This window comes from Primulina huaijiensis, chromosome 2 (genome assembly GCF_012295235.1).
Source record: "Primulina huaijiensis isolate GDHJ02 chromosome 2, ASM1229523v2, whole genome shotgun sequence".
NCBI classification, from domain to species: domain Eukaryota; kingdom Viridiplantae; phylum Streptophyta; class Magnoliopsida; order Lamiales; family Gesneriaceae; genus Primulina; species Primulina huaijiensis.
The window spans coordinates 3384611-3396411 of record NC_133307.1 but is presented as its reverse complement, the minus strand read 5'-3'; the positions used below and the strand labels follow the sequence as shown (position 1 = coordinate 3396411).

Below are 11801 nucleotides of genomic sequence, written 5' to 3'. Positions count from 1 at the left end.
TTTAGCATAAAAAATAATATTTTTTCATGAATGACCCAAATAAGAAATATATATAACAAAAAATACGACCAGTGAGAATGTCTCACACAAATTTTTGCCCTCATATAATACCTACTCCATGAAATAAATATCGTCCTAATTTCAAAACATAGTTAATACACACAAGCTATAAATCACTATTAAATAGATTATTAAAAGTTATAAATAAATAAATAAATCAAAAACAAAATTTATATTCCAAAAAAGTTATAAATAAAATAATAAATCATAAACAAAATTTATATTCCAAAAGACGTAGACTAAATCTATTGTGTTTGGCACCATATTAAATGTTGCTCTATAATGGCAACTATGAATTTTGAATTACGGTCTATTAATTATTTAGTATGTTCTAGTAGGTTCAAAACAAAGTGAGAATGGAATTTACAATAGGATTTTTATAATAGTCCATTTTCTCTTTTATAATTTTAGGGAATTTATTTGTGTTTTTCTTCAATTTCAATTTTGATTACAATATTGTGACAAGAGTAGTGAAATCTTTGACTATTTTATTATTAACTATATGGATAAAAATCGAATAAAGACATAGATCGAGGGTCACTCACAAACAATAGTCGGTCATTTGTGAGACGGTCTCACGTATAAATATCCGTGAGATGGGTCGACTTGGTCCATATTTGGAATGAAAATTAATATTTTGACATAAAAATAATAATTTTTCATGAGTTGTGTCTAGGGCAAGATTTCAGTTAAACCGAATTAACCGACCGAACCGAGCTAATTCGAAAATTCGGTTCGGTAATTTTGGAAATTCGGTTTTCAAATTTAAAAAAATTCGGTTATATCGTTAATTCAGTTCGGTTACGGTTTTCAAAATTTTGAAATCGGTTAACCGAATTAACTAATATAATAAATACTATTATTTAATAAATTTTTATTATTTATCAATTTATATATATATGTATATATATATATATATTAATTTTAAATTTTAAAATCAACCCTAATTCTAATTTATGATTTTGTTCTCACTTCTCTAACCGAATTTCTCGTTCTTACTTTTCTATTCTCCATTTGTGTAGATTGTAGTGTTTAAGAAAAATTATATATATAATTAAAGTTAAATCACAAATTTTTCTTAAAACTAATCGTGACCGAATCAACCGATTTTAATTCGGTTCGGTTTTCATCGGTTATGAAAATTAATTCGGTCGGTTCGGTTATGGCTAAATATTTCGGTTCGGTTATGGCTAATTCGGTTCGGTTGCTCACCCCTAGTTGTGTCATATAGGAGATTTGTTTCACAAAATTAATGCGTGAAATAGTCGATGGACTTAGTTAATTTTGATGTGTTAATTATTATTTTCCGTGTATCAATAACATACATTATCTATTATCGGTTGCTAGTTACTAAAGTAGATGATACTTTTAGAATAACTAATTTTGATATTCTAGTGAAACCCCTTTTGTTTTACTAATTTTAGCAGAGACAAACTTTTGAAATTTTATTAATCCATCATTTATAATTTATCTTTTTATATAATATTATATATTTTTAGCAATTTAGTTTAGATAGTAAAAACACACATGAATCCACCTATATAAATTTATATTTCATCCATTATTACGCAGTAATACTATCATGGAACATATCTTCTAGACATGTTTAATCATAAAATTCCAGTGCACGATGACTAAAGCTCCAAAATCGCACCGTGACGCAAAATGGGACCGGAATTTTCCGGTGATATCAACTGAGAACACCTGTGCCCATTCTTTTGCAAGGTTCCGACTACCCTTCGACGGAAGGAGATAAACTAAATGATCGAGAAGATTAAATCCAAAATGGAATTGTATGTAAAAAAATAAATAAAAATAAACTTTATTCAGTGTGGACAACACTCATCAAAAGTGGTCTGTGTCAAAAAATACAAATAGAGATACCCGAGAAGGTTCTCTTCAATGGTATACAAATCACATCACAAGAGCTATAATGATAATGGGGCACAAAAGGAACTCAATTGTCACCCCAAAAATGCCATACAAGAGACTGTAAAAGATACCTGAAATAATGAATACAAATGTATACATGCTACAAACATTAAATCAATATGATTGATTATACAGGTAAAAAAGGTTATATCTTGCACCATTTTCGTGTTCGGTCTTGGATTTGTGGTTGACTCATTTTGCTTGCGAAAAACAAGAATAGTAACCTCTAGATTCTCAATGATATATGGTGGCTAGAGATCCTCAGTAGCCACCGCTATACGGTCTTTGACTGTAGTTACCCATTCCCATCATGGGATTATAACCTCCAGGCATGGCGTTTCCAGGAGGAAATCCTGCTTGTTGTTGCAAGTTCATTCCTTGGCCCATGCCCATGTTCATCCCCATCCCCCGTACCATTGGCTGGTTTACTCCATAATCTCCCGCCATGCCCATGCTAGCCCCTGGAACACCGGTCATATTCATACCAGGACCCATCATTGGGTTTGGTGGAGGCCTTAGAGCACTGGTACCAGTGCGGCCCATCCCAGAACCAGATCCCATAGCCTTACCCATGGTTATAGTAGATGTCACTGGGGCTGTCGTGGGTTTTTCCATCCTCTTCTCCTTGCGATTTATGGAATCAAAATCAACTCCAATGTCAGCGAGTGGATTTGTTTTAGCTGCAAAGGAAAATCTTTAGATCAGTTGAGTGGTGGTAGAAGAAACATGTAATAAGTCTAAAATTAAAAATGTGCTCACGTCCAGAAATATTCAGGTTGACTAGCCCACGGCTGAGGGTGTCGGCCCAAACAGTGGATTTTGTCTCAAACTTGTCTTTTGATGGTTGAGGAACCACGGCAGAAGACCCTATTGAAGCTGGCATAGATGACACAGGAGATGTGAAGCTGATTGGTCGCGATTGTGGCGCTTGGGGGCCAAATGGTGAAGCTGTGGGAACTGCAGAACCTATCTGTGGTTGGAAGTTGTGCTGCACAATTTGTCCACCAGAACTAGGAGGAATCATATTGGTAGAGTCTGGACCTGTAGATACATCTTGCTGCAGGTGAATCCCATAGAAGTTAGGATTTGGTGGATTTGGCAGTGCAGACTGACCTCCAAGAGGAGCCTGAAAACTGGCCTTTGGAGGACCCTGAATACTGGCATTTTGAGATTGAAACCCTGTAAGATATGCAGGTTGACCACTCTGAGAATAAAATCCCATTTGTGATTGGGATGGTTGACCAGATTGAGCTGGAAAAGTCAAAGCCATGGAATGAGCTAGAATACTGGTTTGTGAAGCAGATTCTGCTGATTGAAGAGGGTAACTTGTTTGTGGTGGAGGTTGGCCAAGCTGAGTAGGAAAACCTTGATGCTGACCTGTTTGTGCTTGAAAACTGTTTTGGTTGGTTAGAGATGGTAAACCTAATTGTGACAGCTGATTGACTTGAGGTGGAAACCAAGTCTGAGTCGCATTTTGGTTGGCTGGAACTGGATAACCTGAAGGTACAGATGGTGGAAGAATATCGGCTAGTATATCAATATCCTGGCTGAAGGTTGAGGAATTCTGTTGAGCGAACTGTGGATTCGTAGAAGGAGGTTGCACCCCCGACGGAACAGATGGAATGTAACTTGATTCATCATCAGAACTCCCAAATTCAGTTCCAGCCATTTGAGCTGGCTGATGTCCATCGAAGCTTTTACTAGAGTGGGGATTGATTGATGGTGCAGAAAGCTGTTCTTGAGCTGGTACGCCATATGTAGAAGAAATAGCTTTAAAAGGACCGTCACCAAATGGATCATCAAAAGACTGCAGAAAAGATAATATTTACTTCCACAAATGCGAAAGCCTGGTAATTGATGGCATATAAAGGACAGAGAATGAAGAACCAAAAAATATTTATGATGAGCAACCATTCATCCATAAGTTGGGCAATCATTTTTTCCCTGGGTTGAATAGTCTAGGAAAATTGCCGACATTCAATGCCTAATTTCAATACATGTTTGTGTGGAGGGTGGGGTGGGGTGGGGTGGCAGCCAGAGGAGTAAGGATGGGTATGAATTGGGATGGTTGCGTCAGACTCCATTGGAGTTTTGAAATAATAAATATTAATGAGGTTTCATTTTCTAGGTATAAATAAAGTTGAAGAAGTGAGTTCATGACTACTGATATATGGGTTGCATAATGGATTTTAGTTTGGTTATATGGGGACCATCAAAGTCATGTCCTCGGTTCCTCCCTGGTCGTCTACATCTAACAAAAGTAGTGGCATGAGGGAGCTACAATAGTTACTTTACCCTTCTCATTGGATTTTTTATCTTGAAACTTTGTAAAACAAAGAAAAAAAGATTGTAATGACTTTTGGAGGGAAGTCGCTAATTAAACCAACATCGGAAAGAAACAAAGAATCAAGTGATCGAAAACAAAAGGAAAGACAAGCAAATTGGTCAAAGAATTAAGGCCTATTATATTCTCAAGTGCCAAAAATCATATGAACAATTAATCAAAAAAATTATCCTTCTCAATAGAGTCAATGTAGAAAATCAGTACGGAATGATAAGCAACATCAGTCTATTCTATGCCATATTATAAATCAAGGTCACCTGATTAGGAATAGTAGATGCTGATGATGCGGCTGCAAATTGGGATCCAGAACTAAAGTTTGCAGAGGCCAGAGTTTCGGGGGTCATAGTTGGTTCAGTAGCAGGCACAAGCGCCAAAGAATTCGATGAAAATGACTCAGACAAAGAACCTAGTAAATCTATCTCCTTATCGGCAGAAGTAGCAGGACCAAAACCATTTGATGTTGCTGGAGTAGCTACAAAAAAGATTTTTATCAAAATAAAATCACGTCATCATCAATGTGAGCCCTCTTTTCCTACTTTATTGACATTTATATTTTAACACAGCTTAAAAAAGTAGATGCACGATATTAGCATTATATCACAAGAAAATATATTTATCAAGTTCTTCAATAGAAAACCAACTCAATATTTATCACAATTCACAAATCACTTAACATTTGGCATATTCATTTTGACTAATAACTCACACATAAAGCACAGAATACACAATGTGACATTTCCATGGTTAAAAGTCTCTAAGAACAGAAACACTTCCCTGTATCCATCTCAAGCTTAAAGATCATTAACACGGACTTGGAATTATCTCAACATCACAGGCAACTAAAATCCATACATTAATGTAGGGTTTTTTTAATGAATCAAAAATGAAATTACCATAACAGAAAATGTGGAGGAATGCAGAAGCACAGGAAAGTAACATGTAATGCGTCTATCTCTTTGTATAAATAAATTGTATAGTAATTTCAGGAAACATGAAATACACTAATTTCCTGACAATTCATCTTGCAGCTTTACCTGAAAACGAACCGCGTGGATCAAACTCATCAAACCCATTAACCTCTTGATTTGTATCTGGAGCTGAAACTTGGGTTGGTGGGGAAGCAAGAACTGGGGGTGGAGAAGTTGCAGATATTTCATGGATTGGACTAGCCTCAGCAGGAGGAACAGATGCTGTTGCTGCAGATGCCGGTGAACTTTCCCCATTCCTGTCAACAATGAGAATCGAGAGCGAAGACCAGACAATTTCAGAAACATCAGATAGAAAGTAGAAAACGGATGCAAGCTTGTCCAAATTTACCTTTCACTATAAACGGGGCTGTGCGTAGCACTAATAGCCTCCTCGTAACTAGGAGGTGCAGCAAGGTTTTGCTCGGAATATTTCCGGTCAAGCCTCTTCCCCACAGTACTAATTTAATAATTAAACAAATTATGCAGTTTAGATTAATATTTGTTAAAAAGGCTAAGCACGAGAGTAATAGGTCGACAGGCATATTATAAATACCTTCCATCTTGAGAATGATCATCAGCTTTCGCACCACTACCCCTTCATTAGGGAAAATAACGTTAGCATAATCTTGAAGGATCAAATTATAATTATTTAACCAAGATACAACAATTAAAAGCAAGCTAAAAATACTTTAGGATGAATGCAACAAAAAAATAATGACACAGCTCTCAGAATATGTGCAACAAACTAATACTAGATAAGTTGGCAGACTTGGGCTCATTTAGAGAAAAATTCAAGCAAGAAAATGCAAGCAACTTTGCTTCAAGAAGATCAAATTTTTTAACCATTTCATATCGTGCCTGTCAAATGGAAACTTTTGTGTATGTATAAGGCACAGAGACCCACATGACTATTTTGGAATTCTCGAAGTATGACAGGAGCATATTCACGAGCTCCATTATTTTTCAATTTTCTTCCTTTCTGCTGGATTAATCACAAGGAATATGTTCAACAAGTATCGATCCACCTTGAACAATTTATACACTTGCATCTAAATTGTTTTACAGGAGATATTGTATTCCTATTTCTGTAATGAAACCCTTTTAAGCATCCGGTTTGCATTAACTGCTCAAGTTCATAGTTTAATGGTATTTACTTGACATTTAGCCCCAGAATCACAACTATCAAAACTAGACAATGCTAGAATCTGATTGCCAAGAACACGCTTAGAATTACCTTATGACAATTCTAAATATACACAAATATTCTTAATTGATGAATTACATCGTAACTCATAACCACACGTTAATTTCGGTTAATAGTCACTTCAAAAACATTTTCCTGAAACCTGTTAAGGTATCCAAACTCTCTGCTCTGTCATTCAAATGCTCATATTTAAGATACATACTTCAAGGAAGAATCTACAAATTTACATCATTATTTGATTTGGCTGACGGAAATAGGAACTAGACAAACCTTGAAGAATCCTGACAATCATCCTCATAAACACGATCCTTATCAAAATCAGCACTTCCACCTCTTGATCCATAATGATAATCATTGGTGCTTTGACCTCTTCCTCGATAGTCATCATCCCTGGATCCATCTCGGCTGTAGCGGTCCTCATAATCCCTGCTATACTTATCTCCCACACGACCATATGAGTCCCCATAGCCATTGCGGTCATCATCTCTGTTACCATATCGGCCATCATAACGATCATCATCGTATCTATCTCCATATCCTCCTGAACTTGAGTTAGAGCCATATTGATTCATATTACCCATTGATGTGTTGCGATACCTATTGATGTATTCGTAAAAAATAAAAACATTTAACTATGTTGAAAACTAGGGGCTTGTAAGGATTAGCTGATAGGAAGGCTGAAGGCATGTTATGCTAGCAAAAATTTATTAAAAAATAATAAATAACATAAAAATCTTTTGCATGACATTTTCAATCATACGGTCAACAGACAGATCTAACCCTATGTTAGACATTTAAAATGGATTGATGGTATAAAAAGAACAAACTGTTAGATTTAAAAATCAACATAACAGCAATTTTATAAATGACTAAGATCATGGAGATGTCAAACTTCAGCACAGACCAATAAATATAGTAAGAAAAGGCAGATAGTAATGCTTAGGCAATGCCTATTACAAGCTCGACTGATAGTAATTTAGGCATCGAGCATCTTGCGGTGCTAGACAAGACAGCGACTGCATACCCAATGTACTCATCTTTAAAGAAATTTAATGCCGTACAACAGTAGAAGAAAAATAATCAGCAACGCTTTTTACCAACCCTCAGAGAGCACAACAAGAAAAAAAATGTATAAATACGCAGCAACAGAAACACTATGATCATCATGAAGATTCTTTGTCTAATGCCTAAACTATGATGTTGTAAGCTTTTCCATTATATGTGAATTAATGGTGAAAAAAAGATAGACCTTTCAATTAAATGTAGGTGATTAACATTTTAGCATCATATGTGCTAGCATTTTCATAACTTTCTTCTTGTTACAGTTTGTCCGTTTTTCATGTAGAGGAATAGAAGAAAAGTAAAACTTTCGAAATTAATCAAAGCATTAAAATCAGAAAGTACTCATATTTGTCATCCAATACTTGAACATAAAGTAGTTCATTATCCTTAAATGAACGACAGATAAAACCCGATAATAATCCCATCCTCAAGAGTGAATTTTTAAAATTTTGAGATCATAACGTCAAAGGAACAAAACACATGAAAAATAAGAAAGGGTCCCCCTAAATTGCTGGCTTGAAACAACTCAAACTTGAACCCATGACTCAATCCAACACCTAAAAGCAACGCCAGATAATCAAATTTTATACAAAGAAATAGCAGAAATCAAAATAATCTCAAATATTATTTAATAGAAGAGTTGAAATTTCCAAACACAAGAATTTCACAAGAAATCAAGTATATTCCTAGCCAATCAAAAAATACGCAACACAAGTGTGCAATCAGTAAATATAAAGCTCCCAACAAAAGTATGGAATAGGCAGCCTTCGAATATAATTACAGTAGATAGGCAAACCATGATGCAGTAAGAAAAAATACCCAACTTCAAATGATGAATCTAGAGGAAGCCACAAAATAATCCTCCAAAAACGATATGTGCAATCAGACAACATTCAGTGACAACTTACTTGTCTCTGTTAGCAGCAGCCTTTTGGCGGACTTCTTGAATTCTTTCCTTGTCATTTACAAGAACCACTAGACTTTGAGATTTCTTTCTCACATTGTTTCCCTGGTCCCTCCCACTGGAATCAATGTATTGAAAATCTGACAATGTCTGCAAGAAAGAAAAATTTTGAACTCCACCAGCAAACCTGCTATGTAAGAACATCTAAAGACAATGGATCCAGATGATAAACAACTAACCGATATTTGATATGCATGTTCTCTAATCTCATCTATGACCTTTTCAGACCCATGAGCAACCAAGTACTCCAAAACCGTTAAAGCCTGGACAAAAAATAGAAAATTTTCATTTGCATTGTCAGAAAGAAAAGAAGACCGGAGAACAGCACCTCAAAAAATGTAACAACATCATGCAAAAAAGGAGGTCACACATCAACACAAAAAATAACGCCTATGTAGCTTGAAATTTAAATTCTTAAAACGGACTTTTGATATTAAATAATAGGCAAAAAGGATCAAAGATTTTCCATAAATTGTGGGGATTGGGAATGTAAACAATAAAATTCAAGTCAGTCACAGAGTACGACAGCCAAGTAGGAAGTACAGTAAGAAAAGGATACCTTATATACATGTCGCCAGTTTTTTCCAGTATCATTGATACGCTTCCAGAGTACCCCCATGATCATCTGATATTCATGACTGCGTGAATTACAAAATAAGTATTTTCTAAACAGAAAAAGAGCATTACAAAGTATCAGTTGTTTAATTTAACAGGACTCCATATCCATAAGAATGCTAATCAAGTTTAGCCAACAAGCTCAATTTCCAAGGGTATGAAATCGCTCGAAATAGAGGAGCGAGTTCAAGCTCTAGCTCGAGCTCGGGTTTTTACTAATTTATTATAAATTACAATTTAACGTATATCATATAATTCAAACTGTTATAATAAATACATCACAAGACAAGCTAAAAAAATTATAGATCATTATTTAATTAGATATTAGTTGCTTTCAGCAACGTTTAAATGTATAATAACAATAATTAATTTATTCATTATAAAAATAAAATAAAAAATAAAAAGCTCCTGAGCTTTTGAGCAATTGTAAATGAGCTCATTTGAGCTCAGATTGAACCCGTTAGTAAAGCTTGCAAGCCATCTCAAAGCAATTCGCACTTCTAGTACTCACTAGTTTCTTGTTGACTGTGCAATATCAGCAAGAAGCAGTCCATGAGGTCCCCAGGGCTCATTGCTAGTTGCATCAAGAACCTGAAAACCAAAGCCCAACACCCCATAAAACTCGTACAAAAAAAACTGGTAAGTTTTCACTCTTCAATGACAAATCAGAATTGAAAAAGGATACAAATACCTTTTGTTCGATGGAAGGAACTTTAAGAACTTTCTTATTAACCTCTCTCTTACTGCAAGATCGTATAATAAACATCGCTAAGAAGTTGATATCAAAACCAAGCCAGAATATTATATCAAACAGTTGGAACCAATCGATGCAAAAATAAATATATCGGTAAATTAGAAAATAAGTTAAGAAGTGAAAGCAGACAATCTATTCCAGAAACAAACGAAGCAACGATGTTTAATGTCTAATGTATAATTTAAATCATGCCACAAGTTCAAAGCTAATACAACAAATCTTACATGTCACGAACGGTTTGACCGAAAGCCTTCTTCATTTGAGCCTTGAATTAGGAAGCCAAATTTGAAAACCCTTCCCAATTTAATGTCTGAGCTGTCAAAAGGTAAAAAACCAATCATTTACCAAGAGTGCAACAGTCATTTCTTTCTTATCAGTTATCACAGCATTTACAATAAGTACTTCAAAAACAAGGAATGTGAGTTGTGAAATGTCAATACTAAGAATTTGAACCCTTCCCAATTCGCACTGCTTCTCTTTGTTTCACCAGGATGAATTCGATAATAAAAATACAACCAAACAAGATCATCATAGTGATGGTAGCCAAATTAAGATAAACTGGTAGCGGAAATCAGATCTAACGTTCAATCGACAAAGTAAAGATCCAAAAAATTAACACACGTTGAACAGAAATTCCTTGATAGCAAAATCAAGATCATAAGTAATGAAATTTAGACTAATCCTTTCGAAAACTTCAATGCCACTTGATATAATAACATAACTAAACCGATAAAAAAGAGCATTTCATGCATATACATATGAATTGGAAGGTGGGAGCCGAATTCATATAGATAGGTGGCAGAAATTAGATCTAAAAACAATCAAGAAACTGAAGATCCCAACTTCATGATAAATGGAAATCCACGGTAAGAAAGAAGCATACCATATTCAATGAAATCCAGAACTACCATTTTGCAACCTTAAATGCCATTTAATACCAACAAATTATTTAAACAATTAAAACCCAATAGATAAAAGCGTTTCGTAATATGAACGAACGAAAAAAAATGAGAGAAATTGGTAGCTGAATTCCCATTAATGGAAATCATAAATTAGATCTAAAATGCAATCAAGAAACAGAACCCAACAAACATGATCATAAATTGAACGAATAAACTCCTCGATGAGAATGAACAAGATCGTACATAATCAAATCCAAAGCTTCCTCCACAGAACACCAGATCTAAGACAGAGAGAGTTGAAGGAGGCTGAAATGGGTGCCCTGTCGCGAGAGAGACAGAGATATGTGCGTAAAAAGCGTAGAGAATAGAATGCGAAAAAAGTTTGAAAATGCAGAAAATTCGACGAGAACCGATTCTGTACCATGAGCTGTCTTTTTGCTGGATTTATTTATTTATTATTAGTAACCATGGTCAAAACTAAATTATAGTAAATTACTTTTAGCTTGAAAATTCGTAAAAAAAATACATTTTTTTTAGTATATCATCTCACGAATTTTTATCTGTGAGACGGGTCAACTATGCTCATATTATGATTTCGAGTTTGAGATGATACGTCGGTCGTAAAAATCTTCTTCGACTAAAAAATTAATTGAAAATGAAATTTTGATTTGATTATATTTTCTTTAATCCATTAACATTTTATTCTGCTGAACTTTTATTTTATACAATTTATAAGCTTTTGAAATAATTTATATGCCGTAAGGTTTTATTTATAAATTGTTCGGATGTTTAAATATTTAGATTAGAGAAAAATAATAATATTATTAATAATAATAATGAGTTATCAAGCTCATAAAAAAGGTGGCAAATATGAGGAATAAATAAACATTGACTGGGTAGAAATTTCACATTCTTAGCAATCCATTGAAAATTTAAGTTTTGTTTGAATAACTACTTATAAAATGTTTATCATAAAATGTTTTATTGATCTCTACA

At 34.5% G+C, this 11801-nt stretch overlaps 1 protein-coding gene across 3 annotated transcripts; it reads right to left on the bottom strand.

Moving 5' to 3' along the window:
- Positions 1 to 1866: 1866 nt before the first annotated feature.
- On the bottom strand, positions 1867 to 11214 carry LOC140964418 (clathrin interactor EPSIN 3-like). Of its 3 annotated transcripts, none has more exons than XM_073424202.1 (14): positions 11049 to 11214; positions 10128 to 10218; positions 9841 to 9892; positions 9661 to 9740; positions 9094 to 9172; positions 8714 to 8797; positions 8479 to 8624; positions 6779 to 7105; positions 5858 to 5899; positions 5654 to 5761; positions 5371 to 5561; positions 4594 to 4808; positions 2752 to 3799; positions 1867 to 2672 (listed from the first exon to the last, which is right to left on the bottom strand). In XM_073424202.1, the coding sequence occupies exons 2-14, from the start codon at positions 10160 to 10162 to the stop codon at positions 2254 to 2256; spliced, it is 2826 nt and encodes a 941-aa protein (XP_073280303.1). In that variant the 5' UTR covers positions 10163 to 10218; positions 11049 to 11214; the 3' UTR covers positions 1867 to 2253. The 3 variants fall into 3 exon arrangements, with proteins under 3 accessions (XP_073280303.1, XP_073280312.1, XP_073280294.1); XM_073424211.1 differs by having other exon boundaries at positions 10128 to 10213; XM_073424193.1 differs by having other exon boundaries at positions 10128 to 10222; positions 11049 to 11208.
- Between the last annotated feature and the right edge of the window lie 587 nt (positions 11215 to 11801).